At 42.5% G+C, this 25,748-nt stretch overlaps 1 protein-coding gene across 1 annotated transcript in view; it reads right to left on the minus strand.

The window, feature by feature from the left end:
• LOC101438192 (notch receptor 2) overlaps positions 1–25,748 on the minus strand; it is a 146,434-nt gene that overhangs the window by 43,515 nt on the left and 77,171 nt on the right. The window contains exons 5-11 of the mRNA XM_012518063.4: positions 22,647–22,769; positions 8,365–8,598; positions 6,882–7,037; positions 5,802–5,990; positions 4,746–4,859; positions 3,810–3,923; positions 1,919–2,152 (exon numbers count right to left, since the gene is read on the minus strand). Of these exons, the coding sequence (XP_012373517.2) occupies positions 1,919–2,152; positions 3,810–3,923; positions 4,746–4,859; positions 5,802–5,990; positions 6,882–7,037; positions 8,365–8,598; positions 22,647–22,769 (1,164 nt within the window). The remainder of the gene's footprint in view (positions 1–1,918; positions 2,153–3,809; positions 3,924–4,745; positions 4,860–5,801; positions 5,991–6,881; positions 7,038–8,364; positions 8,599–22,646; positions 22,770–25,748) is intronic.

Here is a 25,748-nt window from a genome sequence, read left to right on the forward strand (position 1 = left end):
TTGTTTCGTTGTTGTTTATGTTTGTTTAAGTTAGCTCAAGTAGGTTTCTGCTACTCAAAACCCAAAGAAACCCACTTTAGTTTCTCATCACAAAATCTCAGACACAAGGAGGCACTAAAGTGATTCTAGGTAGGATATCTCTCTTTAAAATAACCAGTGGGTGACAAGCATAATTTTAAATAGCAACTTGTAAAGTATCCCTCCCACAGACACACCCACCCAAACCCCAACCTACCAGCTCAGAACCATATTATAAGCTGACAGTGGAATCTTCTTCCAGAACTCGAGTCTGTTCTTACTGGGCCTTTCACCCAGGTCAGCAGCACATGCCAGGTCTTTCTCCGCCCATTAGAGACCAACCTTTCTTTACGTCATCTACATTTCTTGGCTTTAAATCTCCAAACAACCCCAGGAATGGATTTGGCAGCTGAGAGATTCTGTGCCTTCCTTCCCCAAGCAGTGTGCACACCACTCTTATTTACTTCTTGCCTTTCTCAGTGACGGCTCCTTACACCATGCCCTCTCCGTCCACCCAAGAGGACACACCTGATACATCCTGGCATAATGATATAATCCCAGAGAAAACAAAGTGCTTGCCAACCCACCACTCACTCAGTTTTCCAGTATGTTTGTTATAATGGAATGATAGCAAAGCCTAAAACAGCCCTTCCATTCTAAAGGCAGCCATTCAATTGCTTGTAAATCTCTCAAATTTCTTTTCGGACTGCAATTTCTCATGTCTGGGGACCAGCCCGGAAGCAAATTGCTTTTGGAAGGTCTCACAAAGATCTATTCAGCCCTTTTAGTGAGTTATCTAAACGTGGAGAGGGGGGAGGCATTTTCAGCTGTGAAGGCATGGGATGTTTTTCGTATGCCTGAGCAACTCAAAAAGGACTTTGTTTTCAAACTTGGCATGTCTGAGGTCCTGGATGAAGACCAGGGCCTTTGACAAGTTTGAAGAAATGGGTTTGGAAAAGACAAAATAAAATGAGGGCATCTAACCACCTCCCCCACCTTTGCCCCCTACATGGGCCATTTTCCTTAAGCCCAGAATGTGTTCTCAATAAATCACTCCCTTGTATTGGCAGGTTCTCTTCTAACAAAGGCACACATTGGTTAATCTTCCACTAATACATTCTCCTTTGATCTAAGAAATAGTACTTTTCTGTCCATTAACCCCAGTTGTGACAATAATTATTCATCTAAGAAGTAAAACAGAATCCAGGGAAGTCTGTGAAATGCTGCTGCCTGAGAAAATAATTCAAAATTCCCCCAGGAAGGAGCAACAGGCCCTCCCAGCTGACAGGCAGCCATTCAGCCAGGGTCAGGGGACAGCAATGAACTCCAGCAACGGGAAATGGCAGCCCTGCATTCTAATTTACAAGCTACTATGGTGTGCTCTGAAGTATCTCCCCTCCCTTAGAACTGCCCCCCCCCTTGCCTAAGGTTCCACCAAAGACAAGTGGCAGGAGAAAAATGTCCCATTACAGAGACAGGAGTCTGAATTAGAGGAGAGATGGAGAGATGAAAGAAAAGAAAGGGAGGAAGGGAGGGAGGGAAGGAGGGAGGGGAAGGGGGAAGGGGAGGAGGGAGGGGATTCATGAATCCAGAGGTGGCGTGGGGGGATTAAAGTAAAATGAAAATCAAATCAAGTCACAAAGCCAGGAGGGTTTTCCCATTTTAAACAATAATTTTAATTTTTTGAAGTTGTGTGTCTCCTCTTAAAGAAAAATACACAAAATCATCAGTGTGCAAAGCTATTGTCTGTAACTTCTCAACTAGCTGCGAAATTCATGGTTGTGGCTCTGGTTGTGCATCTTAGCATTGGGACTACTTTTTAGGTATCTGACCATATGCTGAGAAATTGTTGTTGAGAGGCAGTGAACCCCCAAACCAAAGCTGGACAGAGCAGGCTTACCGGACGTGCCAGGCTGGCAGTTGCACTGGTAGCCACTGACCAGGTCGATGCAGCGCCCGTCGTTCAGGCAAGGGCTGCTGTAGCATTCGTCGATCTGGTCACTGCAGATGGCGCCCATGTACCCAGGGTTGCAGACGCAGGTATAGGAATCAATACCGTCCTGACACTGGCCGTGGTGGCAGGGATCAGGGTCGCAGTTGTTGATGTTCTCCTCACACAACACACCTGTGAAACCTTTCGAAGAAATTTTACCAAGGAGCCTTAAAAAATCAAGGCGGATACTCCACACCCGACTACGAATGTAGCTCCGTCCCACAGGCCTTAAACAACTGATACTGCTGGCCATGCGCACTTGAGACTTGCTAATTACCTCAATCGGTAAAGCAAGTCTGGAGATCTGCGAGAAAGGTTTTACAAATCAAATTTGTGGAACTGAAACAAATATTCTCCGACCGATTAACACTTTCATGCAGAGAGGCTTTAAAATGCATTTTCATTTCTTATGGGGCTTTGGTGGTAATAGCTCTCAATATTTTTCCTTTACATGTTTACCTCTATCCCTTTCCTCCCAAACACAATACACAGGTACTGTATCAATGGTGTCATGGATCTTATCTTCCCAATTCTGACATTAGAGAATGGGAAGATTTTCTATATTCCTTTTAGCTTCTCCCACAGAGGATGCATAGATATAGTAGACTTTGAATGAATCCTCAAAATAAATGAACCAGTTATGAGCATTTAAAATGAAATGGAGCAAATAAGGGGTCCTTCCTTTGGGCTTTAGGAAACAACATTAAACCTCTTCCCCAAAGACTCCAATGGACCTCTTTTCCCTTTGAAACAGGGGTCCAAGGTTTTTAATCTCCCGAGAGAAGCTCACTCTTTATGAAAGGAATCTGGCAAGCGGAAGGCAAAATGCTGGAACTTTCCCAATCAGAGCCAATGGTTTTTGAAAAGAGACGGAAGTTAAGTGGCTCACCTAAGATGGCTTAATCCTAAGCAGATCTTGACAACAGTGTGCTACTGCTACAGAAATATTAACTCTCTGCCCTGATTTTTGTGATTAGGTTTGCTTTACTGTGAACGCAAAGAAATTACACATGTGAGGCTTGAAATTCTTTAAGAAACCAGTTTTCTAAAATATGATGTTTTAGAAAATCATAACCATAACTTCTTTCTCAAGCAGTGAGAAAATAAAAAAATAGAAAATTCCCTTTTTCTAAGTCAACTTAAAACACAGGCCTGTGCAGAAGTGAGTATGTCCCCAAGTGAGGGGACCATTGGGCATATTCAAATCCACCCTCGCGTGAGGAATGTGGCCATAGATGAATATTTCTGCACAAATCTTTTTAACTCTAGTAGCAGAAGTCAGGGAAGAGGACCCAAACTTTCCTAGTTAGAGCTTCCTTGCCTGTTCAGTTACACACCTGACTCTCAAAAGCATTAGTTGTCTTTTCTGCAGAAAACCTCTGCACTTCCACAACACTGGCCATAGGTTTCCGGGCCTTTGTTCAGTCATTTGCCTCAAGAAACACAGACAAGCCTCCTGCCGAGAAGCCCAAGGGAAAAATAGCTCTTAACTGGAATTCTTCCCTTTCCCTAAGGAGTAAGTCAAGCCAGCTGGAAGCTGGCTGCTGCCAAAATCTGTCCCAGAAGGACACGGGCACCAAATGGAAATAACCAGGCCAGGCCGCTACTGTGGTGCAGGAGTAGGCAGGTGTAGAAGGAAATAGTAAGGGAGCAAAAAGTGAGCTGGAAGGAGTTGTCTCCCGAGCACACAATAGCAGTTGCTATTAGTGGACTGGCCTGAGAGCAGCGAGCAGAGAACTGTCATCCTACTTCTGTGCAGGTGGCCCCATCGGGGGAATGGAAAGGACAAGAGCCTTACCTGTAGCACACTGGCATTCATACCCATTTGGGTGATCGATACACTTTGCCCCATTCAGACAGGGAGTACTGGAACAGTCATCAATATCAATCTGGCAAACAGGCCCGGTGAAACCTAAAAAAGGCACAGGGGTGCCACCATTCAAAGGATTAGCCTATGGATTCCCTTTACTATGATGATGATGATGCCAAAGAAGGGTTGGTAGTTTCGTGGCAGAGCTTATACCAAGGGGTGAGCAATACCTAGAATTATTTTCCCCAACAGGGAACTGACATAATTGGGTGGACCTCAGGGGTGTCAGGTCAAGGGCACCTGTGGTGCGTCTCGACCACGGCTTCTTCCAAGCACAGATTTCACTTGTAGCTGAAACAAGTAGGGGCTGAAACATTATGGGGGAACCCTCAAACAAGTAAGTGCAGCTTCAGAGGTAACTGGGATCTTCTCTCTGAAGAAACAACAAGAGGCTATAGTCTAAGGCAGACAATCTGGCAGGTTTTCAACAGCAGCTTTGGGAAGGAGGAGGAGAGACAGAGCTTTCTTTGGAAGAAACTGACTTGTCTGTTTTTGGATCCATGAGTGAAATGTCTAAAAATAATAGTCTCACAGAGGGGATTCAAGAACATGACCCATGGAGGAAAGATTGTCTGAATAGCCTATAATTAAGGCTTCTGTGAGGTACGAGCTTTCTGGAATATACACAGCAGACAAGAGAGGTCGCAGGCCATTTGAGAATAGACTCGGACTTCTGGCCACAAAGGATTTGGAAGATATACTAGCTAAAACAAATTCACCCCACACCACACACTCCTATCATGAAGTACTCACTTTAATGATTTCCTCATGTACAGGCCACACACATTCTCTCCCTCCTCCCTTTTCTCTGGTCAGTTGGCTTTATGCTTTAAAAGAAAATAGGGGCAGGTGGTGGGCACTTACCAGGCGGACACAGACACTGGAAGCGATTGACTTTATCCACACACTGCCCATTGTTCACACAAGGGTTGCTCTGACATTCATTTATCTCCAATTCACAATGCACACCTTTGAAACCTGAACAAAACGGACCACACAAGTGGCTCAGAAAGAGAAAAAGGAGTATTCTAGCCAAGAAAGCACACATTTTCAAAGATGGCCACATCTTCTATGAGCACAAACATTTTAGCAGTGGGAAAAGGGACTCTGCTATGATGGGAAATAGTCACTGTAAGCATCAGAAAAACAGGACTAATATGATATAACCATGCCACTGTGATGTGAGGGTGGGGTGACTCCAAAGAGACTGGTAAGACCAAGCATGCAACCTGAGACTGCTCCCATTCTGTGACAAGCCCGTGCTCTCAGGACAGGGTCAGCCCACAAAGTGTCCCTGTTCTGTGTTCCCAAAGACCACGGAGTCTGAGCTGCTGCTGTTCTCAGGGTGGAGGTCAAGGTCAGGAGGGCCTTCCAAAGGCTTCAGGGGCTAGCAGCCTTAACCAGGCAGAGCGACCACAGTCAGACCTCAGTTTTAAGTTGGTTTTAGCCCTTTGAGGACTCCAGAACTGGTCTCTGCAGAAGAGCTCCAAAGTACAACTAAAACAGTTTTCTCAGTCTGGATAGTTAGCAAGTTCCTATGTAATCATGGTAAAATAGATTCCTATAAATTGGATAGTATGGTATTTGTAATATATGAGGGTATCAGGAGAGCCTGTTCTTAAAAGGATGTTTATGGTACATCTCCTATTAAATCAAAGAGCACTTGTGTAAAAACAAATACTTCTGAAATTTTCACTTATATGTACCTGGATTTTGACATAATGGGCCTGTTTGATTTTATCTACACAGCGCTGAGAATCCCAGCAATGCCTTCACCGTAAGGATCGCTCTGGATGGGAACCCTGACTCCACATACTCCCCAGTCAGTGCAGGGACCCAAATGCTGACAAAGGTAATGGAATGCCATAGTATACCAAGAGAAATATAGTACAGACCCCACACACCGGTGGCCCCATTTACCTGGCATGCACAGACACGTGAATCCTCCAATCTTATCCAAACAGGTGGCGTCGTTCTGGCAGGGGTCAGAGTGGCATTCATTGATGTCCATCTCACATCGAGGCCCTGCATAGCCCTTCAGACACTCACAGTGGAAGGTGCCATCTGTATTCACACATTTTCCTGCATGCTCACACGGGTTGCTATTGGCTAGAAAACACAAGCGCCCATTACCAGGACCAAAGCACTCGACAGGGTTTGTACAAATGTGAATACAGAAGTGGGTCTGATGGTTACAGCACTAGGGCAGTCCTTTAATGATTTGGCTCTCAATTTCCTATTTCCTTCCCTAATTTCAAATTTAACACAAGAGACTAGGGCAATTTCAACTCTTATACATCTCTGCTCTCCTTTTGCCCAAATTGCCACTGACGTAGGGCTTTATATTAAGATTCAAGTACAGACCTCCCAGATATTTCAATTTTCAGAATGAAATATATGGTTACACTGAAAAGATTAGCTGTAAACAGTAGCCATGTAAGAAGACAGATCTGAGGTTTGGGTGCACCATGCTCCTGGAGCAGAATGTGCTTAAGTTAAAACACTTGCTGGGAAACGGATTCATCCCAATGGGTAGGGTGTCCACCTACCACATGGGAGGTCCAGGGTTCAAACCCAGGGCTTCCTGACCCATGTGATGAGCTGGGCCACGCGCAGTGCTGATATGCGCAAAGAGTGCCCTGCCATGCAGGAGTGTCCCCTGCATAGGGGAGCCCCATGCACAAAGAATACGCCCTGTAAGGAGAGCCACCGAGTGCGAAAAAAGCGCAGCCTGCCCAGGAATGGTGCCGCACACACAGGGAGAGCTGACGCAGCAAGATGACACAACAAAAAGAGACACAGATTCCGGGTGCCGCTGACAAGAATAGAAGCGGACACAGAAGAACACACAGCAAATGGACACAGAGAGCAAACCACTGGGGGTGTGGGGGGGGGGGGAAGGGGAGAGAAATAAATAAAAAATAAATCTTTAAAAAAAAATAAACACTTGCTGAACTTGACAGGCACCTTGATGAACATGAAAAGGTTCTATGCACTCACCCATAGCACACTCATCCACATCTTCGGTACAGTCAGCCCCTTTGTAGCCTTGTGGGCAAGTACAAATATACTGCCCGTTCAGTGGGTTGGTATCACACAGTGCCCCCTTGTGGCAAGGATTGCTGATGCAGGCATCGTCCAGATGACACAAGAGACCTGTCAGAGTGCGGAACAAAGAACAAAGAGAAAATGTCTCTTATCTAGGGAAGAGTTTGCTCTTTCATGGGGGAAGGAAAACTTCATGATTGGTCGATCAAAATCCAACATGGAGTTTTAGGTGCAACTTCCCTTTACCTGATTCTACCTTAGGGACATTCTGCAGCCACGAGCAAAGCAACTAGCTCTGCTGAGCTCAGGGTGTGCCCCTGAGTCCTCTGCTAGACCTCTCCTTAGAGGTAGACCCTACAGGCCGGAAAGGGAGGAAAGGGAGGCAGGAAACTGTTTAGCAAATAAAAATAGAGGATGCCCAGTTCAAACTGAATTTCAGGTAACAGTGAATAATTCTTGTCTAAGTATGTCCTAAATGCAGCATACATCCTATATTTTATCTGGCAACCCTATTTCTCCCAAATCATGCTACCTAATGAGCATGGGGCCACTAGCATTTCACCAGCCTCAAAAGAGAAAAACAGCTAAACCTGGATTCCTTACTGTGCCAGCAGAAATGCTTACTCAATTGTTCCTAGAGCAGCCTTTTCCAGTCACATTCCTGGTGCTGGTGCCCTCAGGACTCTGAAGATATTACTAGCCTCCATGTTCTGCCTAGTTCACATGGGAACTCGATTTTCCAGTCTGCAAATAGCTTACGAACAGGTAAGGAAGGCTTCAACTACAAAACTGGAGGAGGGGCTTTTGGAAAAAGGCACAGGTGTAAGACTATTTCAAAACTACTGGGCAGAACGTTCTCTGTTAAGCTATCTTCTCCCATCACATTTCTTTCTTCATTGCTCTCCTACTGGTAGAATTAGAAGCTGTTAAACTAACAGAGGCTAAAGCAGCCTTAACCTTGAGGTCTGTAAAAATCTACCCTTAGAAAGGAATCCTTTCCACAGACAACGGTGGTGGGCTGGAACACATGTAAATGCTTCTCTCTTGCCAACGCCTGCTAAGTAAATGGATTATTTCCATTGAAGTACCTGAAGCTATTTATTAGTCATTTGGTAAATTTACCTCTTTATTTCTGAGGTGTTTTCAGCCTAACACTTCAAGGAAGTCAACAGATATATCCAAAGACAATAGTCACTAAGTTTCCCTTTTTAGAAAGAACCACCTGAGGTGTAGCGTTGAGTGCCGAAAGTCCTAAGGAAGAAGACTAACTCACAGCACTTTGGCTGGTGATCCTATTTCCAGAAGAACAGTCTGGGGCAACACGTTCCTAAAGATAAGTAATTCAAAGAGCACCGCTGTCAGATGAAAGTTGTTTGCAGGCGTCCTGAACACTCCCCTTTCCCCCTCGCCAGCTGTGCCTTTGTGCCGTCCTTACCTGCCTTTCCTTCTGGGCACAAGCAAGAGAAGGAAGCCACGCGGTCGATGCAGGTGGAGCCGGGAGTGCAGGAGGCGAAGGCACAGTCGTCAATGTTCTCACTGCAGTCATCTCCACTCCAGCCATTAACACACACGCAGCCGTAGCCCCCGTTGCGGTTGGTACAGGTGCCCCCATTCTGACAGGCATTGGGCTGCAGTAGACACTCATCCACATCCTCTGTGCAGAACTGCCCTGTGGGGGGGGAAGTGTCTTTGATTAGGACTCTGAAGTTTCAAGGATTAGGACCACCGCTTTCCACAGAGTCCTCACCAGTGTGTGACCTGCCTGCAGCTAAGGCACAGCAGAGCTTACAGCAGACCTGGCCCTTCCAGAAAAAGAGGCCACCTTGAGCCATCCTAATGAGATTTTTTCCAGGAAAGTAATTTAAAGAAGAATAGAAGTGGCCACCCCTAGAAACGCTAACAACAGGAGAACTCAGCCTGTGGGGTCATTGACAGAGTTAAGGCAATGAATATGTAAGTGAGAAGAGCAAAACGAGAAGAGAGTCTAGGAGAAGAGTGAGGAAAGGAATAAGGAGAGGCTATCTACATGTCAAAATGTTAGGGCAACTATTCTGTGTCTTGACTGTGTCAACGGCAGTATGCTGAGTGATACTGCACAATAGTTTTGCACTGGGAGAAACTGGATAAAGGGTACAGTTTCTTGCAACTCCATGTGAACCTACAATTATCTCAAAATAAGGAGTTTATCAAAATATTATCAGAGCAAGCAAGCATAGAGACAAGAGATAAGGACTATGCAAAGCCCTGATAAATTATGGATGTGAAGAGAGTGGAGCAAACTGTGCTCAGCCCAAGGCACCCAAGCTGCAAGGATGTGGATTTGTGAAGTATGACATACAATGCCCATGCAGTGAACAGGAGATGGCTCTTGGGCCTAGGACAAGGAACAAGACTATGAGTTCAAGTTACAACCAAGCAGCAGAAACACTTGCTCAGTTTTTTATTAACAATTGATATCCTTTGTCCTGGGTTGGGGGAGATGATTGCCAAAGTGCTGCTGCTGAGGAAAATCTTGATTCCTTACTGTGCTAGCAGAAATGCTTCCTCAGCTTAAAGACAACTATGTTATTAGGATGCAGGTAAGATTTAGAAATGGAAACATAAACAAAAAGTTGCTCGAACATGGAAAATTGCTGAGAGTCTTGTCTCTTGTTCTTACACTAACTCAAGGCATCCATGCTTTCCCCAACCAAACTGACGAGCTGAATCGAAGCAGCTTGGATGCCATTTTCTTTTTGACTGGATCTGTGACAATTCTGAGTAAAACGCACTGTGTGTTTAAAAAGATTTCATATGCCTTTCTTATAATATCTAGACACTTAAGTATTGCAGTAAGGCAGACTAGGTAGGTAAAACAATCCTCAGATGGAAACATGGCCCTCTTGGGAAAGGAAAACTCAGTTGTTGATTGCCTACTCTGAGCCAGGCATTGAGCTTGGGGCTGTCACAAAATCAATCTCATTTCCTCATAGTTGAGGAAATAGGCTCAGAGAGGTAAACTGCCTTGGCCCAATGTGAGGCAGAGTGCAGGAGAGCTGGAATTTGAACACTGGAGGTGCCTGGCTCCACAATTCTTAACAAAGACATGAGATGTGAATCTGACGGTATCATACCATCTCTACATAGTTCTGTTTTCCCAAGTACAGAAAATCATGGGGAAATGAAGATGGGGAGAAGTGAAGATTGAAATCATGATTCACACAATCAGATTACTAGAGAAACTTATGACTACAAAGATTTGGGTAAAGTCCACTATTTTTTAAACGAGACTAGGTTTCTCATTGAATACTTTAGGAACATAAATCTGTTAGATACTGCTTGTTAGAGACATGAAATCTAGAGAGTCAAGAACATACTGGTTTATAATTTTCTACAGAACAGATAATATTTCTCTAAGGTTCAGACACATGTCTCGAGAATGGCTTTCCCTCCTAGGCTCATTTCTGCCAGATTTTTTTTCCCTCCTGATTCCAAGTCTATCAACCAGTTCTTAAATTCAGAATGCAGAAAATAGTAACCAGGATTCCACTCTAATTGCTAGTTCCAAATTTCTCAGTGGAAAGTCTGCTACGATGCTGAACTTCCTTCATGTCACCACCCTCTTGGCACAGAAGGAAACAGATGCAGAAGCCTAAAAATAAGAAACATAAGGCTCAGAAAGGTTAAATAGCTCTCCCAAGGTCACAAATCTAGTAAATGAAAGGGCTGTCATTCAAGACCAGATAGTCTGACTCTAAATCTAATACTCTTTCTTCTGCAGCACAGTTAAGTAGCCAGCCATGGATTTGATAAACAAGACTTACAGACTAAAGCTCTGATCCTAGGGTCTTAAAGCATAATGAGAAGGCACAAATGCATAAAACAATTAAAGAACACCTGTGCTAGAATGTAATAAAGGCAGAAGGTCCATAGATATTAGGATAGGGAAAGTTCTTGGTGATTGTCTAAAGTGGTTAGATGAAGTATTGAAGAGCATCTGGCTTTTCCTACTATTCCATGCCAAGAAAGCACTAGCCTGGGTTGCAGGGAGGCGGCTTACTGATGGAAGGAGGGCTAGATCTTGAAAATATCAAAATGACTAGTGTATTCTTTGTCTTGGTGCTTAAAAGGAGAAAAGGTGGAGATGGTTGGGAGCTTTGAGTTGGAGTATGAATTCTGAACTTGACACAACAAGCAAAGGAGACTTATTGTAGGCTCATGGGTGGGAGATGATATGATCAAAGTTGTATTTGAAGATTAGTCTGTCGGTAAAATATAAGAGGGACTAAAAGCAAATGACCTTCTGTTGGTCGGGAGGAGGAGAGAGAACTAAATTATGGGCTACCTAGCAATTCTGGAGAAAAGGGAGAGCTGTGTTGTTTCCATGCCTTACCAAGCTACTAAATCTTCATTTTAAACAAGTCTTGGCATGCATCATCCTCTTTGTCAATAGACAAGCTTTGCTGGTGAACTCCCAAAGTTATACAAAGCTCAGGCAGGCAAGTTTTTGAGGGCATCAATTATCCCTCTTAGTAATTTCCACCAGCCAGAGATTGCAGGCTACTATGATTTCACATCTGGATTAACGCAATTGGCTACTTAGGCCCTTCCCATTCCCCATGTGCAAAAGAGAAAGGAAATAAAAACTTGATCTTAAAAATTACCTTCTATATTGCTACCACAAATCTGAACTAACCAATATGTATTATGACACTACCAAATCCTTAGCTGATACTTTAAACACTGATACTCACCCGTAGGCTACTGATGGGTTTCTGGATGATCATTTCTGCTCTTCAGTATATTTCAAATCCACTCATTCCTTTCCATCTTACCTGCCACCACATTAGTCTGGGCAATCAAGGTCCCCCACCCCCAACTACTTCAATAGCCTCCTTATCAGGTGTCCCATTTCTACTCTTGCGTGTCTTTACCCACACGGCATCCAGAAATATTTTTAAGATACAAATGAGATTATATTGTTCTCTTCTTACAACTTTCCAATCACTTCCCCTTAGATTCAAATAAAAATCAAACTGCTTTTCATGGCTTATATTATCCTGCATGATCTTGACTTTCCCTTCTCCCTAATCTTAACCAGCTCTACTCTCCCGTCCAGCCATAATAGCTTCCTGTTGATTCCTCAAGTGTTAAATTCTTTCCCACAGCAATGCTTCTTCACATTCTTTTCTCTTCACCTGGAACATTCTTCCCCCTCTTTGTTATATGGCTAGTTACTTCTCATCTTTCAGACCTCCCTTAAAACCCAGGTAGATCTCCATATACACCTCTCTACCATTGCATCTATTCCATTCAATCCTACCCTGGCATTTATGACAAGTTGTAATTTTATATTTATTTGTTTACTCTTTATAGTTTATATCCCCAATAAACACTAAACTCCATAAGAACAGGGACTATGTCTGTCATTCACTTCTGTATACATGCCAGGCTGTACCAGACACTGTATACAGTGGTGAAATAGACCTTAGTGAGCATCTACTCTCATATGCTCATTTTACAGGTGCAGAAACTAGGACCAGAGAGGTACAGCATCTTGCCCAAGTTTTCACAGGTAGTTGAGAGAGGAATTAGAAATGGAAATCAGTGCTGGATAGCTCCTATGGGTATAAGATCACTGCAAATCAAGTAAATCTTCAAAATAGAAAAAGGGCTTCTGAACTGACCATTGAGGTACAGGGCAGGAGTGAGAAAGCCGGGAAAGAGGAAGATGGCTCAGTTTTGCCACTGATGAAGACAACACTACTAACCCACCGTTTAAAGTAAAGTCATTACCCTGTGCTGTTTTTGCTGAATTAGAGTCAGTTTCATGCTGTACTTTTCTAATTATCCTGTCCTATGGTCTTTAAGCCATAGGACAACTGGGTAAGATTTTGAGCACAGCCTATAGCTATAAGGAACAGAGTGGACCTCATAATTCTGTAATGAAGTGGAAACCATGACCTGGGCCCATTAGCAACAAGCTCAAACCATGTGAGCTGTGGACCATGGAACACACAGCATTTAGGAGGTGTGCTACACCAGAATACAAGCAGGTCCTTATGGCTCTCTTTAGATACCAGAAGCAAACCATCAAGCTGATTTGGAGTTGTGAGTGACTAGAAGAGGGAAGAGGGATACAGGCCTTATACAACTTGCCAAAACATACACAATCGTGTGGTGCAAAGTGTAAACTATAATGTAAACTATAGTCCATGGTTAGTGGCAATGCCTCAATATGTGTTCATCAGTTGTAACAAATGTACCAAACTAATGAAAGATGTTGTTAATGGGGGAAAGTGGGGGAGGGGCAAGGATGGGATTGATGGGAATCCCCTATATTTTTGATGTAACACTAATGTAATCTAAAGCTACTTTAAAAATAAAAAAATTTAAAAAGCAAAACAAAAAGAATGATTGCTGAGCTTTAGCACCCCTTAAAGAAGCCCTTGCCCTACCTCATCATGTCTCACGTGGGAAGTCTATGGGCAAAAGTTGATCACATCGATGGCCATGTGAAGGGTCAACTCTCCTTGCAACAGCAGTCCTCAGCTCCCATGAAGAACATAAAAAAAGAGCTTGACTGGTCCTTGCCCTAACCCTGATACCCCCCATTCTATGGGTGCATCAAGACAATTCAGTCGCTGATATATCCTTCCCACTGGCAACCACCTGAGCTCTGAGTTCTGTCGTCTCATACATTTCCATATCATAACCAAGTATTCTTACTCCTCTCTCCTACAAAACCTTCTCCTCTATACATAGTGGATTTCTTACTCATTGTCCACAGCTGAAATGTCACTTTCTTAAGGAGACCTCACCTGCCTACCCTAAATTCAATTTTGCCTATTAATACACTTTCATGACACCCCCTACTTTTCCTTTAAGGTATTTATTACAGCTCAAAATTTTACAGATAATTACATGACTAGCATGTGTGTTCCTAGACTGTAAGTTCCACAAAGATGGGTGGTAGGAATTTAGCTCACCACTAAGCAGTACTTAGCACGATGCCCAGCTAATAATACTGAATGAGAAATGCTCAATAAATATTTGCTAAATAAATGTATATCTATCTGTGCCTGTCTTCTCTTAATTCAGTCCTCCTAACCCAAAATTAATAATGATCTCCCAGCTCAATCTCTCTCACAGCTCTAAGAGGGTCTCTAATCTGTTCATTCCCCAAATTCCATCATGCACATATCTACATCCACCAGTCAACACACAAACTTCTTATCCCACTCTCCCTCCTTAAACTCTCAACTCTTTCTCATTTCTACCACACCCAAATTCACCTTGCCTTTTCCCCACCCATGTCCCAAGTAGTCCATGTTCTGATGGGCACCTTCTTACTTTAACTGAAGCTTAAGCACTCCCCCAAATTCTCCTCTTCCAACCACCTCCATCTGCATGAAAGGGGAGAAAGGATCAATTTTCCCTTTTTTCCCCAATGCTACTTTGAGCAGGACAATCCACTCTTCTCTTCCTTTGCATTTTAAATCAATTATTTAAATCCTCACTACTGACTGTCAAGTCAGACCCTCAAAATACATCGATTAAGTATTTGTAGGTACCAGGCACTATGATAGGTACTTCACACAGACTGTCAAATGTAATCTTCGCATACACTCAGTACAGCTTTACGGATGTAACACAGACTTGGTTTGAACCGAAGAAAAATACTAAAGCATCTCAGGGAAGTAAGGAGAAGAAACTCTGATAAGCCCCAACTAACAGTCCTGAGTTGGGAGGAGTGACATCAGTCCAGGAACAACCGGAAAAGCTAGTACCCAAATTCACGCATTCACTCACTTATTCTAAAATACGTATGTACCATATGCCAGGTCCTGGCCTATCACACTGGGATTATGATGGTGAACAAAACAACCACAACTTCTACCTTGAGCAATTGACAGACCAATAGGGGTTTTACGATCAATTATAATGTAGAGTGGTACGCGCTTTAATTAGAGGTAATACATGTTGCCTTAGGAGCACACAGTAGGGAAAACAGGGAAGAAGTAGAGAAGAAAGCTTTTTGAAAAGACTGTAGGATACAAACATAGCCAGGTTGTGTGAGTGTGTGCATGTGTGTAGAAAGCTGGGGTAGCTGATGAAGGGTGGAAGGGGGAGTATTTTGGGCAGAGGGAAGTGTGTATGTACAGGCTTGAATTGAAAAGGGGGCACGGCTCACTGAGGTAATGAAAAAACTATCAGTGTGGGTCAATTATAAGGTCTGCATCAAGGCAGTGGAGAAAGACGTGATTGGAGAGGGAGTTACAGGCAGAGCCTTGGGACTGTGTCCAAAAGACAACAAGGACCCAATGAGGCGTTTTAAGCAAAGAAGAAACACGATCAGAGGCGTGCTTCAGAAAGCCCACTCAACTGCGGTGGGAGAACGGGCTGCCCTCCACCTCACCCCACAGGTCAACCGCAATCTCAAGCACGAGGGGGTTCTAAGGCTCCTGAGGCCGCTGTACCAATGAGAAAGTCTGCGGTGCATGGGGGCGGATTCTGGGTACAGCAACAGCAAAAGGCTGCCAGGCTCAGCCATGGACCAAAGAGCAGTGGAGGTGGGGCCAATGCTGGGAATTCAGAAGCTGACCCCTGGCACAGACGCTTTTCCACACAGAAGAAAAGCAGGGCCAAGCTTCGGTGCCCCTGCTAGGAGGCCTACACTTTGGCGCTCTCCCCACTGCCCTCAGGCTGCTAGGCTGTTAAACCAGTTTACAAAAACTTCCCCTCACCTCGAGGGACGAAAAACTCTTAACTGCAGCCAGGATGAGAGTGAGGGGATCCTAGACGAATCAGCCTACCCTATTTATGGGCAAGCGGCAACTCTGTGCAGGATCCGTAAAGCAAAAAAGACCAACCTGGGGCCTAGTAAAAGACTCTGCAATGTAAAAGATGAACTGGAACCTATAAAGGACAGAACCGACAAGGCAAAAAAATAAATCAGTATTATGAAGGAAAACTTAAGAAGCTCTTGTAAAATGCAAAGGAAAAAACATGCAGATTACAATTTTGAGAAAGAAGATTTTTAGCTATGGGGAAGAAAAGAATAGCCAATGTTAAAATATAATACAAAGATAACAGTTGTTCCTGAAGACACAAAACAAATGGAAAAGATACTATTTCCTGAAATGAGGCTAGACTTACATAAATCTAAAGTCTACATATTCAAAGAGCTCAAAAAGTACTAGGAGAAAAAAAGATAATATTAAGAGAATACATGGTTTTAAAGAGAGAAGGAAAAAAAGAAGCACCTACCAATAAAGAAGAAACACCAGTCTCATTGATCCTTCCTATAATTCTTACCAATGTAGCAAAGGAACAATGTCTAGGAATTTGGGAAGATTAATTTGTGGTCCAAAAGTTCAATACCTAGGAAGTAAATAACTCTTGTGTCTCTTACAGCACCTACTCCAATAGGCTAGATGTCATAGTGAGTAGTTTAGTAAGTATCTGTTATTGCAGCTACATACAATCATTCTGTGGGAGCTTGAGGAGCTATGAAGCTACACTGGAGCTTGCCTGGAACGTAGCCAAAGCTAGACACTGAGTCATGGACCACAAGGGCAGAGATCATCCATCCTGCCCTCACCTCTTGCATCTTGCAGGGCTACTCTGTTGAGACAGCCCTGCTCTCTCTCACCACCACCACTGATTAGCTCTGGCATCTCTGGGATGAGGATCTTCAGGTTAGCACTCTGGAAGTCTGCCCACTGGGAAGGGGCAGCAGAATTCCAGAAAACAGACTTATTATGAAAGCCTCACAATCAAGTTGACAGCAGAGACACTGGAATGTGGGAAGTATTTTCCCCTTTCCCCATGAAGAATATATATAAGAATGCTTCTGCAGTCAGAGATATAGTTAAGGAGTTCCCACTCTCTAAACAAAAAACCTCTATCCCTATCATCTTAAAAAACAAACAGGGGAAGCCGACTTGGCCCAACGGCTAGGGCGTCCGCCTACCACATGGGAGGTCTGCGGTTCAAACCTCGAGCCTCCTTGACCCGTGTGGAGCTTGCCCATGCAGTGCTGATGTGCGCAAGGAGTGCCCTGCCACGCAGGGGTGTCCCCCGCCTAGGGGAGCCCCACGTGCAAGGAGTGTGCCCCATAAGGAGAGCTGCCCAGTGCAAAAGAAAGTGCAGCCTGCCCAAGAATGGCGCCACACACACAGACAGCTGATACAACAAGATGACACAACAAAAAGAGACACAGATTCCTGGTGCCGCTGATAAGGATAGAAGCAGTCACAGAAGAGCACACAGCAAATGGACACAGAGAGCAGACAATTGGGGGGGGGGGGCGGGGAGAGAAAGAAATAAAAATAAATCAATCAATCTTTAAAAAAAACAACAAGCAGGAATACTCCCAGTTCATCAATTGTAACAAATGTACCACACTTATGAAAGATGTTGTTAATGTGGGAAAGTAAGGGAGGGGGAGGTGTGGGACATATGGGAATCCCCTATATTGTTGATGCAACATTTATGTAATCCAAAGCTTCATTAAAAAGAAAAGAAAAAAAAAAAGAAAAACTAACAGAAAAACAGCTGTAAAAAAAAGACTCATCCTAGAGAATAGCTTGTTACCAACTAAAAGATAAGCTGAAACAGGGACATCTAGTTCAAAATCCAAACACAATCGTGAAAAAGATTTCATTCCCAGACACAAGAAGCCCATGTACCACCTCTGGTGGTAGGTTCTCACTGATTTACGTCTTTTTTTTTTTTTTTTTTTACTGAAACTGGAGCAACCAACAGCAATGGGGATTTTAACAAACTCTTTAGACCCACCATTCTATAAAGGAGAACTGGGAGATGATTTGGTCAGTTTTATTTGACACATATCCACCTAACTTTCATTGTTCACTTCTGCCTAGAGTCCCAAAGCACTATTCCAAGCCCAAGCTGAATCACATTTCTGGATTAATAACAAGCACAGGAAAATAAATCATATCTGCCCTAGGAATGAACCCAAAACCAAAAGCAGCCAGAGAGAGGAATTTGTGAGTTGAGTTTAGAGTCAACTTTAATTCTGAAGGAAATGAACCTTTAAAAAGAAAATTCAAATAACAATACATGTAGACAAAACATTAATCTACACTGCTGTAATTAATGTTGGAATCTTAAAAAAAAAATTTTTTTCAAATGGATATCTACCAGAGCAGAACTTCTCTGATAAGATGGCTTAGGGCCAAATACAGCCATGTTAAAGACATTTATGCTTAGGCTTCTTCAAATCCTTAGGTATGCTTTCATTTCCTAAAGGAACATCCAGCTCTTCAGCCTTATCTTGTTATAATGACATTCCTTTGAAGAAGCAAACCATCTATGCACTCGCGCTCTTCACCACTTTCACTTTTCTATCTGAGCTTTAAATGAGCCCAGAAAATTGGTAGGTTTTGAAGACACAAACTAACACTACTGTAAATAGCCATGAGAGGGTAAAAAGACTTTGAGTTGGGCTACAACACAGTTCTGGCCACACCTGAAGGGAGAACTGCAGTGGCATAAGGCTCTCTTCTAGTGAGGTCAACACAAGACCCCTTTTTGGATGGATACAAGTTGATCCCTTTACCACCCAGGTCAGAGAAGATGCTCCCACACAGTAGCAGCAAAAGCCTAACAACATCTTAGAATCTAGAGCAGTGCTGTCCATAGAAAGATGGGAGCCACAGATGGGATTTTAGATTTTCTAGTAGTAGCGTAAAAAAGGAGAAAACAGATGAAATTAATTTTAATGTCATTTAACCCCAATATATTCAAAGTATGATCATTTTAACATTTAATCAATATTTAAAACACAATTAATAAGACGTTTTACATGTTGTTCACACTAAGTCTTCAAAGTAAAGTATTTTATAGTCAAGCACATCTCAATTTGGCCGAACCACATTTTAGATGCTTACCTACAATACATGGCTAGTGGTGCCATGATGGACAGCACAGATGTAGGGTGCTTAGTAGGAATAAAGGAAAAGACCAAAAAGCTTTTTATTGTACCGCTTATTTTCCCAATATCCCCAATAAAGTAACTAAGAGACATTAGTTCCATGGAGGGAAAATAGAGCCTCTGAGGAAAAGAAAAGGAAGCTGACTTATTTGCTCCAAATCAAACCATGAATAGAGGTGGAAAAAACTTCTGGTCATCTTGAAGTCCAGAACTTGCTACAAAAGACCAAGCCTCCCATGTATGGGCACTTAGGAAACAAAACCATACCCAACAGACTGTTCTCATTAAAACTGTGGCAAATCCCCAAATCTCCATTTAGTTCAAATTAATACCATGGTTTTTTCTTCCATATAATCCCACCCATTCTTTTTCAGATGGCTGGCAATTTCATTTCCTCTCCTAGTACCCTACTCCCACTCTTACTTTTCTGTTTTGTTAAAAGTCGGACCAAACAGTTGGTGCTTCAACTGTAAGGGAATCCTGAATGAAACTGCACTGAGGCAGGCTCATGCTCAGGTATAGTGAAAACAACACCAGACTGAACATAAAATGTTCACATAATAGTAACTTCCAACCTCAACATAACCATTCAAATTCTTGAAAAGGAAAAACACAAAGAATCACGAAAAACTAGAATAATAAAATTATATATTGAACTTTTGGTATTTATTAAAAAGACCCAAAGTCTTAAAAAGAAAGAAAGAAAGAAACCCTTATAGAGTTATTTTAATATAGAAAAAGAGCACAGATTTGAGCAAGATTTGGAGTTTCAACAGACCTAGATTCAAACCCTAACCAACCACTATGTAGCTTGGACAAATTATTTAACCCTCCTGAATGTGCACCATCATCTATAAAAAGTTACTTAATAAACTCTACTCCTCATATGGTTATTGTAAAGATTACACACAAAAAAAACCCCACCATATTGTATAACATAGTATTTGGGTGCTCAGTAAACATTAACTCCCAGCCTCCCAACCTCATTTATTTCTTTGATGTGTGAAAAGTAGAAAATACGAATCTGCATTTAGAACCCTAGTATCAATAGAAATAGGAACTCTATGTCACAAAATTTTCCTTCTATTCTTGCCAGAATGGGGGATGGGGCAGGAGGGTGAAGAGCTCAGCTCCACGCTGCCAAAACCAAGTTTGTAAACTGCTGTCATCAGTAGCTCAACTGCCCTCACTGCAGTACCTCCTTCATATAAAGCATACACGAATGCCAATATAACAAGGTACACACCATTGTAGAGCAATGCATCAGGTACTGAGGAAGTCCAGGAGAACATTTAGCCTAGCCTGGAGAGAGCTCATGAAGGGCTTCCTGAAGAAGGTAAGCACCTGATCTGAACTGAGCAGGCTCAAAATGGTAAGGGAGGGAAGCAGATCTGGCTCAAATGATAGAGCATCCACCTACCACATGGGAAGTCCAGGGTTCAAACCCAGGGCCTCCTGACCCATGATGAGCCGGCCCATGTGCAGTGCTGATGCACACAAGGAGTGCCCTGCCATGCAGGGGTGTCCCCTGTGTAGGGGAGCCCCACATGCAAGGAGTGAAAAGAGTGCAGCCTGCTGAGGAGTGGCATCACATACATGGAGAGTTGATGCAGCAAGATGACACAACAAAAAGAGACACAGATTCCCAATGCCACTGAGGGGAATGCAAGCAGGCACAGAAGAACACACAGCAAATGGACACAGAGAGCAGACAACATGGCAACAGTGGGGGGGGGGACAAATAAAAAATTTTTTTTAAAAATGGTAAGGGAAATAGGAGAACTGGAGAAGGAGGGTCTAGAGAAAAGGAACAGTGTGAATGAAGGCACAGGATGTGAAACACCACATGGTAGACAAAGAGGACCTGGAGGCAATTCTTGCTGCTGGAGTATAAAGTACAACTAACTGGAGGCGAGAGGAGAGCAGACTGGAGAAGCAGACAGGGCTGAGGCCACGCGGGGCTTATGACAGAGGAAGGACCTTTATCCTATTGGTGATGGGAGGGCAAAATAACAAGGTTTGTCACAAGACATCAAAGAAATGGCTTGAGTGAAAAAGAGGAAGGAAATCTGGGGTGGAAAACCAAAGACTGAGGGTCACTCCTAATGACAGATAGCAAGTCAGAAGAAATGAATATGGCTGCACTGAATGTATCCGTCATCTTTGCCACCCTTTCTAGAAAAGATAGAAACACATGAAGAAAACATTTTATAAGGACTTTGATAGGAAAGAGTTATTTATTGAACATTCTAAGGTAAGAAATTTTGGTAAGGCTTCCCCCCAAGCTAGGGCCTTCCTAATTACTATCAAAGCAGGAAACTGTGTGTGGTATGCAAGGAAACTCAGCAGTGAACAAACAATACAGTTTAATCTTCATTGGCACTAGAAGCCTTAGTACCATGCAGTACCATCAGGGGCCACTCTCCCACAGGGCAAAAGAGAGATTAGGATGGGGTCAAGTTCCTAACAAGTATCTTCTCCTGCTCAATTCCACAGTGAGGATCATTTAAAAGAGAAAATTCAAATCTTTCCACATAATTAACTTCTTTTTAAGTTGAAAAATATGGCCTCTGAAAAATCTACCATAGATATGGCAAAAGCTAAGGAGTAGAGAGAATATGACAGGAACAACAGAGTGAAGTCCTAGCATCAAGACACCATGAAGAAATTCTAGGGGAAGTCCAAGTCCAGGGAAACCGGTGGGAAAATAGTAAATAGGACAGTTTGGGGATTAAGAGCAGAAATGTATGCCCTTCCAGGAAATCATGTTACTGAAGTTTTAAACCCCTGTTATATTTTTCTATTCGCAGTCTACCACTCTAAAGAGTACTCTAAATAATTAGATACTACAGATAAGGGAAAGCAATTCAGAGACTCTGAAGAATGCCAGGTAATAATGGTTGTAACCCAACATCAAGACCTCTTTGCTGGGCACAGTTTATCGCTGGTACTATGGTTTCTTTCTTATAACATTAATTTGCTTCTTGGATTTCCACATTAAATCAACTAATCACTCTCGCAAAGGCTCAGTTCTTAATCACGTAACAAGTTCTTAAATAGAAATTGAAACTAAATGTCTGCCTGAAATCACTCAACTTTCAAAAATAAGTGAAAAGTCTGCCTACGCCAACTTGAGAAACCTCCGAAAAGCTGTAAAGTCAGGCAAGACTGCTCTTCTGATGTCAGAGGCAAAAAAGTCTATTCTTCCTGTGCAAAAAGGGATAAAAGAAGGAAAAAAAGAAATGTAGAATGGGTAGCTTAAAAATAATGTTGTCAAGAGTGACTGCTCAGCCCTTTGAATAATTACAGGACAAGACAATAAGATGGGACAGATTCCCGCCCGTGAATAAACAATAAGCTCTTGAAGTCTGTACAGCTTATTTCTGCATTTGGGTATGTCCTTTTCCTCTCAAATATTTATGAAGCACCCACTATGCCCCAGGCTATGTGCATCTTTTCCCAGAACATATGCTCTGCCTATCACCAGTGCTTTTCCTTGTATTTGTCACAGCACCTAGCACAGTGCCACGTTCAAAGCAGCTGCCCAATAAACACCTGTGAGAGTGTTTCTTCCTGCTAAGTGAACACAGGAGAACACATGGGGTTAGTACCACAGGCCCACACCAAATGACCTAGCATGGAGACCCCTGCTCAGTTCACATGCTGGTTCCAAAGCAGCCCCAAGAGAATCTGTAGAAAGCACCCACTTCAATCGCAACCTCCCTCTGGCTACCAATCCGTGCTCCATTCTGGTGGACTCACCAGTGTGCACCTACCTGTCCACTGAGGGGGGCAGCGGCAGTTGTAAGTATTGACCCCATCCACACAAACCCCTCCATTCTGACACTTGTGGTTAGGGCAGTCATCAACATTCTGCTCACAGGTGAGGCCTTCAAATCCTGGTAAGAGAAGAACAGAAAATGATGAATTCTCATAGAGAAGTGATGTGCTCTTCTCCCAAAGGGCACTGTCATCAGGACAGAACAGCTTCATGATCTCAGGTCAGCAGCTAGCAACTGCTCAACCCGGGACTCACAAAAAATCCCCCAACACCCCATCTTCTCTGGCCTCAAGCACAGCTAGGCAGTGTGAATGACTCATTATACCAATGGCATAACTTCATGGTTACCTCACAAGGATTTCAAAGTGTTTTCATGAAATAAAATCCAGGCAAAGATAAATGTTCAATCAGGACAGATATTCTTTGGTTGGTTCTTAAAAAACAGGGTGTTAGATTTCTCGAGCCCATGCCAGAGTAATGGGAAGAACAGATTTTAAAAAATGACTTAATTATACTTAAGTCCCTTTCTATTTCCTGGGATGACTGCTCAAGGCCTCCAAAAACAAGGCAGGGTAGGGGGGATGTCCTAGGAAGAATACTGAACTTAAAGTCTAAAGATATGGGTCAAATCCCGACCTCCACACCGACAAGCTACTTAACACAGTGCAAGTCACAACCTCTGCGTCAGTTTCCTCATCTGTAAAATGAGGCTGATTCCACCTGCCCAGCCTACCCAACCAGGCTGTTATAAGGGCCTTGGCATGAGTAAAGTGCTATACAAATATAAAAAAGTTATATGAAAATGGGGCAGTATTATTACTCATTATTTACAAACTTACCAACCCTTCAAATTCTTTATGTTCTTCTCTACATTTAGAACCTTACTTCCTTCCTCTTTATGAAAAATGAAACTAGCACACTAAACTCTACCCTAACTGCCCCCAATGTATTGCTCTATAATTTATATGCTGGGCTCCTTCCTTTCTCTCTCCCTGTTATGAAATCTCTTAGCTCAAAAAACTAGACTACCAGCTTTAGGAAAAGAGAATGCTCACTGAGCATTGTCCTACTGGAAATAGAACATGACCACGAATTGGGTCTCCTCAAAATATTTACTCAGTCTTACACTAGGCACTGGGCCCTAACCATAAGTAAAAAGAGGCATTTACAGCCTGGTGAGTGGGAGAGACCTCTCCACTTTATTCCTTCCTTACCGAAAGCTACTGGAGTATTCTAAATTTGCTCTGCTACACCAGAACCTGGCTGGTTTTTCTGAAAATAATGGCAGTCATGTAAATGAGTATAAACCTACTGACTAAAAAGATACCTAAAGACCAAAGGAAATCACTTGGTGGAAGATGGGAACAACTGAAAGCATGACTGAAGAGAATTATGTTTCTCTACATATTTGACACCCAGCCCCTTCAAGCAGATGAATCACTAAGTGAGTCTGAGAAAGACGGGGGGAAATTTTATAGACTGAGATTTTTAAAATGTATCATATTACTCATTTCTGTTTAATTATATGAAAGCTTTTCAAAGAGACTGATGAGCCAGAAGATGTTGCATTTTCTAATTCCACCCCTAATTACGATAAAGAAAGTGAGGTCATCTACAGCTCTACAGAGCAACAGCCCTTGAATTAGAACCGAGGCCTTTGTTCCTAGTCCAGTGCTCTTAATAGAGACAATCTAGAAAGCTTACAGTCAAAGAAAGTGGGTGGAAATGGGTCTCCAGGGCATCCGGGCCAGCCGGTGAGGCCCAGTGGTGGTCTGGAACTGGTGAGGCTCATCCTCTCCTAACTCGATCTCTAGTGACTGTGACTTACTCACGGTGACCAGAGTGCATGTGCTGCGGAGGAGTGGTGGTTGGAGAAATAGAGACTGTGACTCTGACATTTTTAACCAGTGCTGCAACTAACTGAATTTACCACCCACAGACAAATGAAGAAGGCAGCATTTCAGCATGACCTCAACGTATAAAAAAATAAAATGTTTCTTTTTTATGACTGGCCATTTTTTAAGGTAGTTCTTTCCCCTTGATCGGTAGGTAGTTAAGAAGACAGGTAGAGGGGACACTTACTTCATGGTTAAAAGTATGGCCTCTAGGGCCAAATGCCTAAGTTCAAATCTCAGCTCTGCCATGTAATAGTTGAATGACTGTGGGCAAGATACTTAAACTTCTTTCCTCAAGGAATTAAAAGGAACTATCTCATTAGGTTGTGGAAAGGTTGAAAGAGTCAGATATTTGAAAAGCACTCATTTCAATAAATGGTAATAGGACAACTAAATATCCACACACAAAAGAATTAGGTTGCACCCCTTGCTCACACCACACACAAAAATTAACTCATAATGGGTCAGAGACCTAACTAAAGTTAAAACTATAAAACTCTTAGAAGAAAGCATATGAGTAAATCTTTGTGACTTTGTTGGAAAAGCCTTCTTAGATATAATACCACAATACAAACAAAAAAGAAAAAAAGATAAATTGGACTTTATCAAAATTTAAAACTTTTTTTAATGTAACATTCCTTGTGATCTATTACCTTTAATTTTAAAAATTTAAAAAAAGAAAAAAGAAATTAATGCTATGGGAAAAAAAAAACCAAAATAACTTTTATGCTTCAAGGAACACCATTAAAAAAGTAAACAGACAATTCAAAGAAAGGGAGAAAATATTTGCAAATCAATATGTAAGAGAGTACTTGTGTGTAGAATATATAAAGAACTCTTACAACTAAATAATGAAAAGATAAATGGCTCAATTAAAAAATGGACAAAAGATCTTAATAGACATTTCTCTAAAGATATACAAATGGCCAATAGGCACATGAAAAGATGCCCAATATCATTAGCCACGAAAAAAATGCAAATCAAAACAAAAAGATATCACTTCACACCCAGTAGGACTATAATCAAAAAGACAGATAATACAAGTGTTGAGGATGCAAAGAAATTGGAACCCTCATACACTGTTGGTAGGAATGCAAAATAGTGCAGCCCATTTGGAAAATGGTCTGGCAGTTCTTCAAAAGTTTAAACAGCATATGGTCCAGTAATTCCGGTGCAAGGTATATATGCCCAAGAGAAATGAA

This window comes from Dasypus novemcinctus, chromosome 13, assembly GCF_030445035.2.
Source record: "Dasypus novemcinctus isolate mDasNov1 chromosome 13, mDasNov1.1.hap2, whole genome shotgun sequence".
Taxonomy (NCBI): Eukaryota; Metazoa; Chordata; class Mammalia; order Cingulata; family Dasypodidae; genus Dasypus; species Dasypus novemcinctus.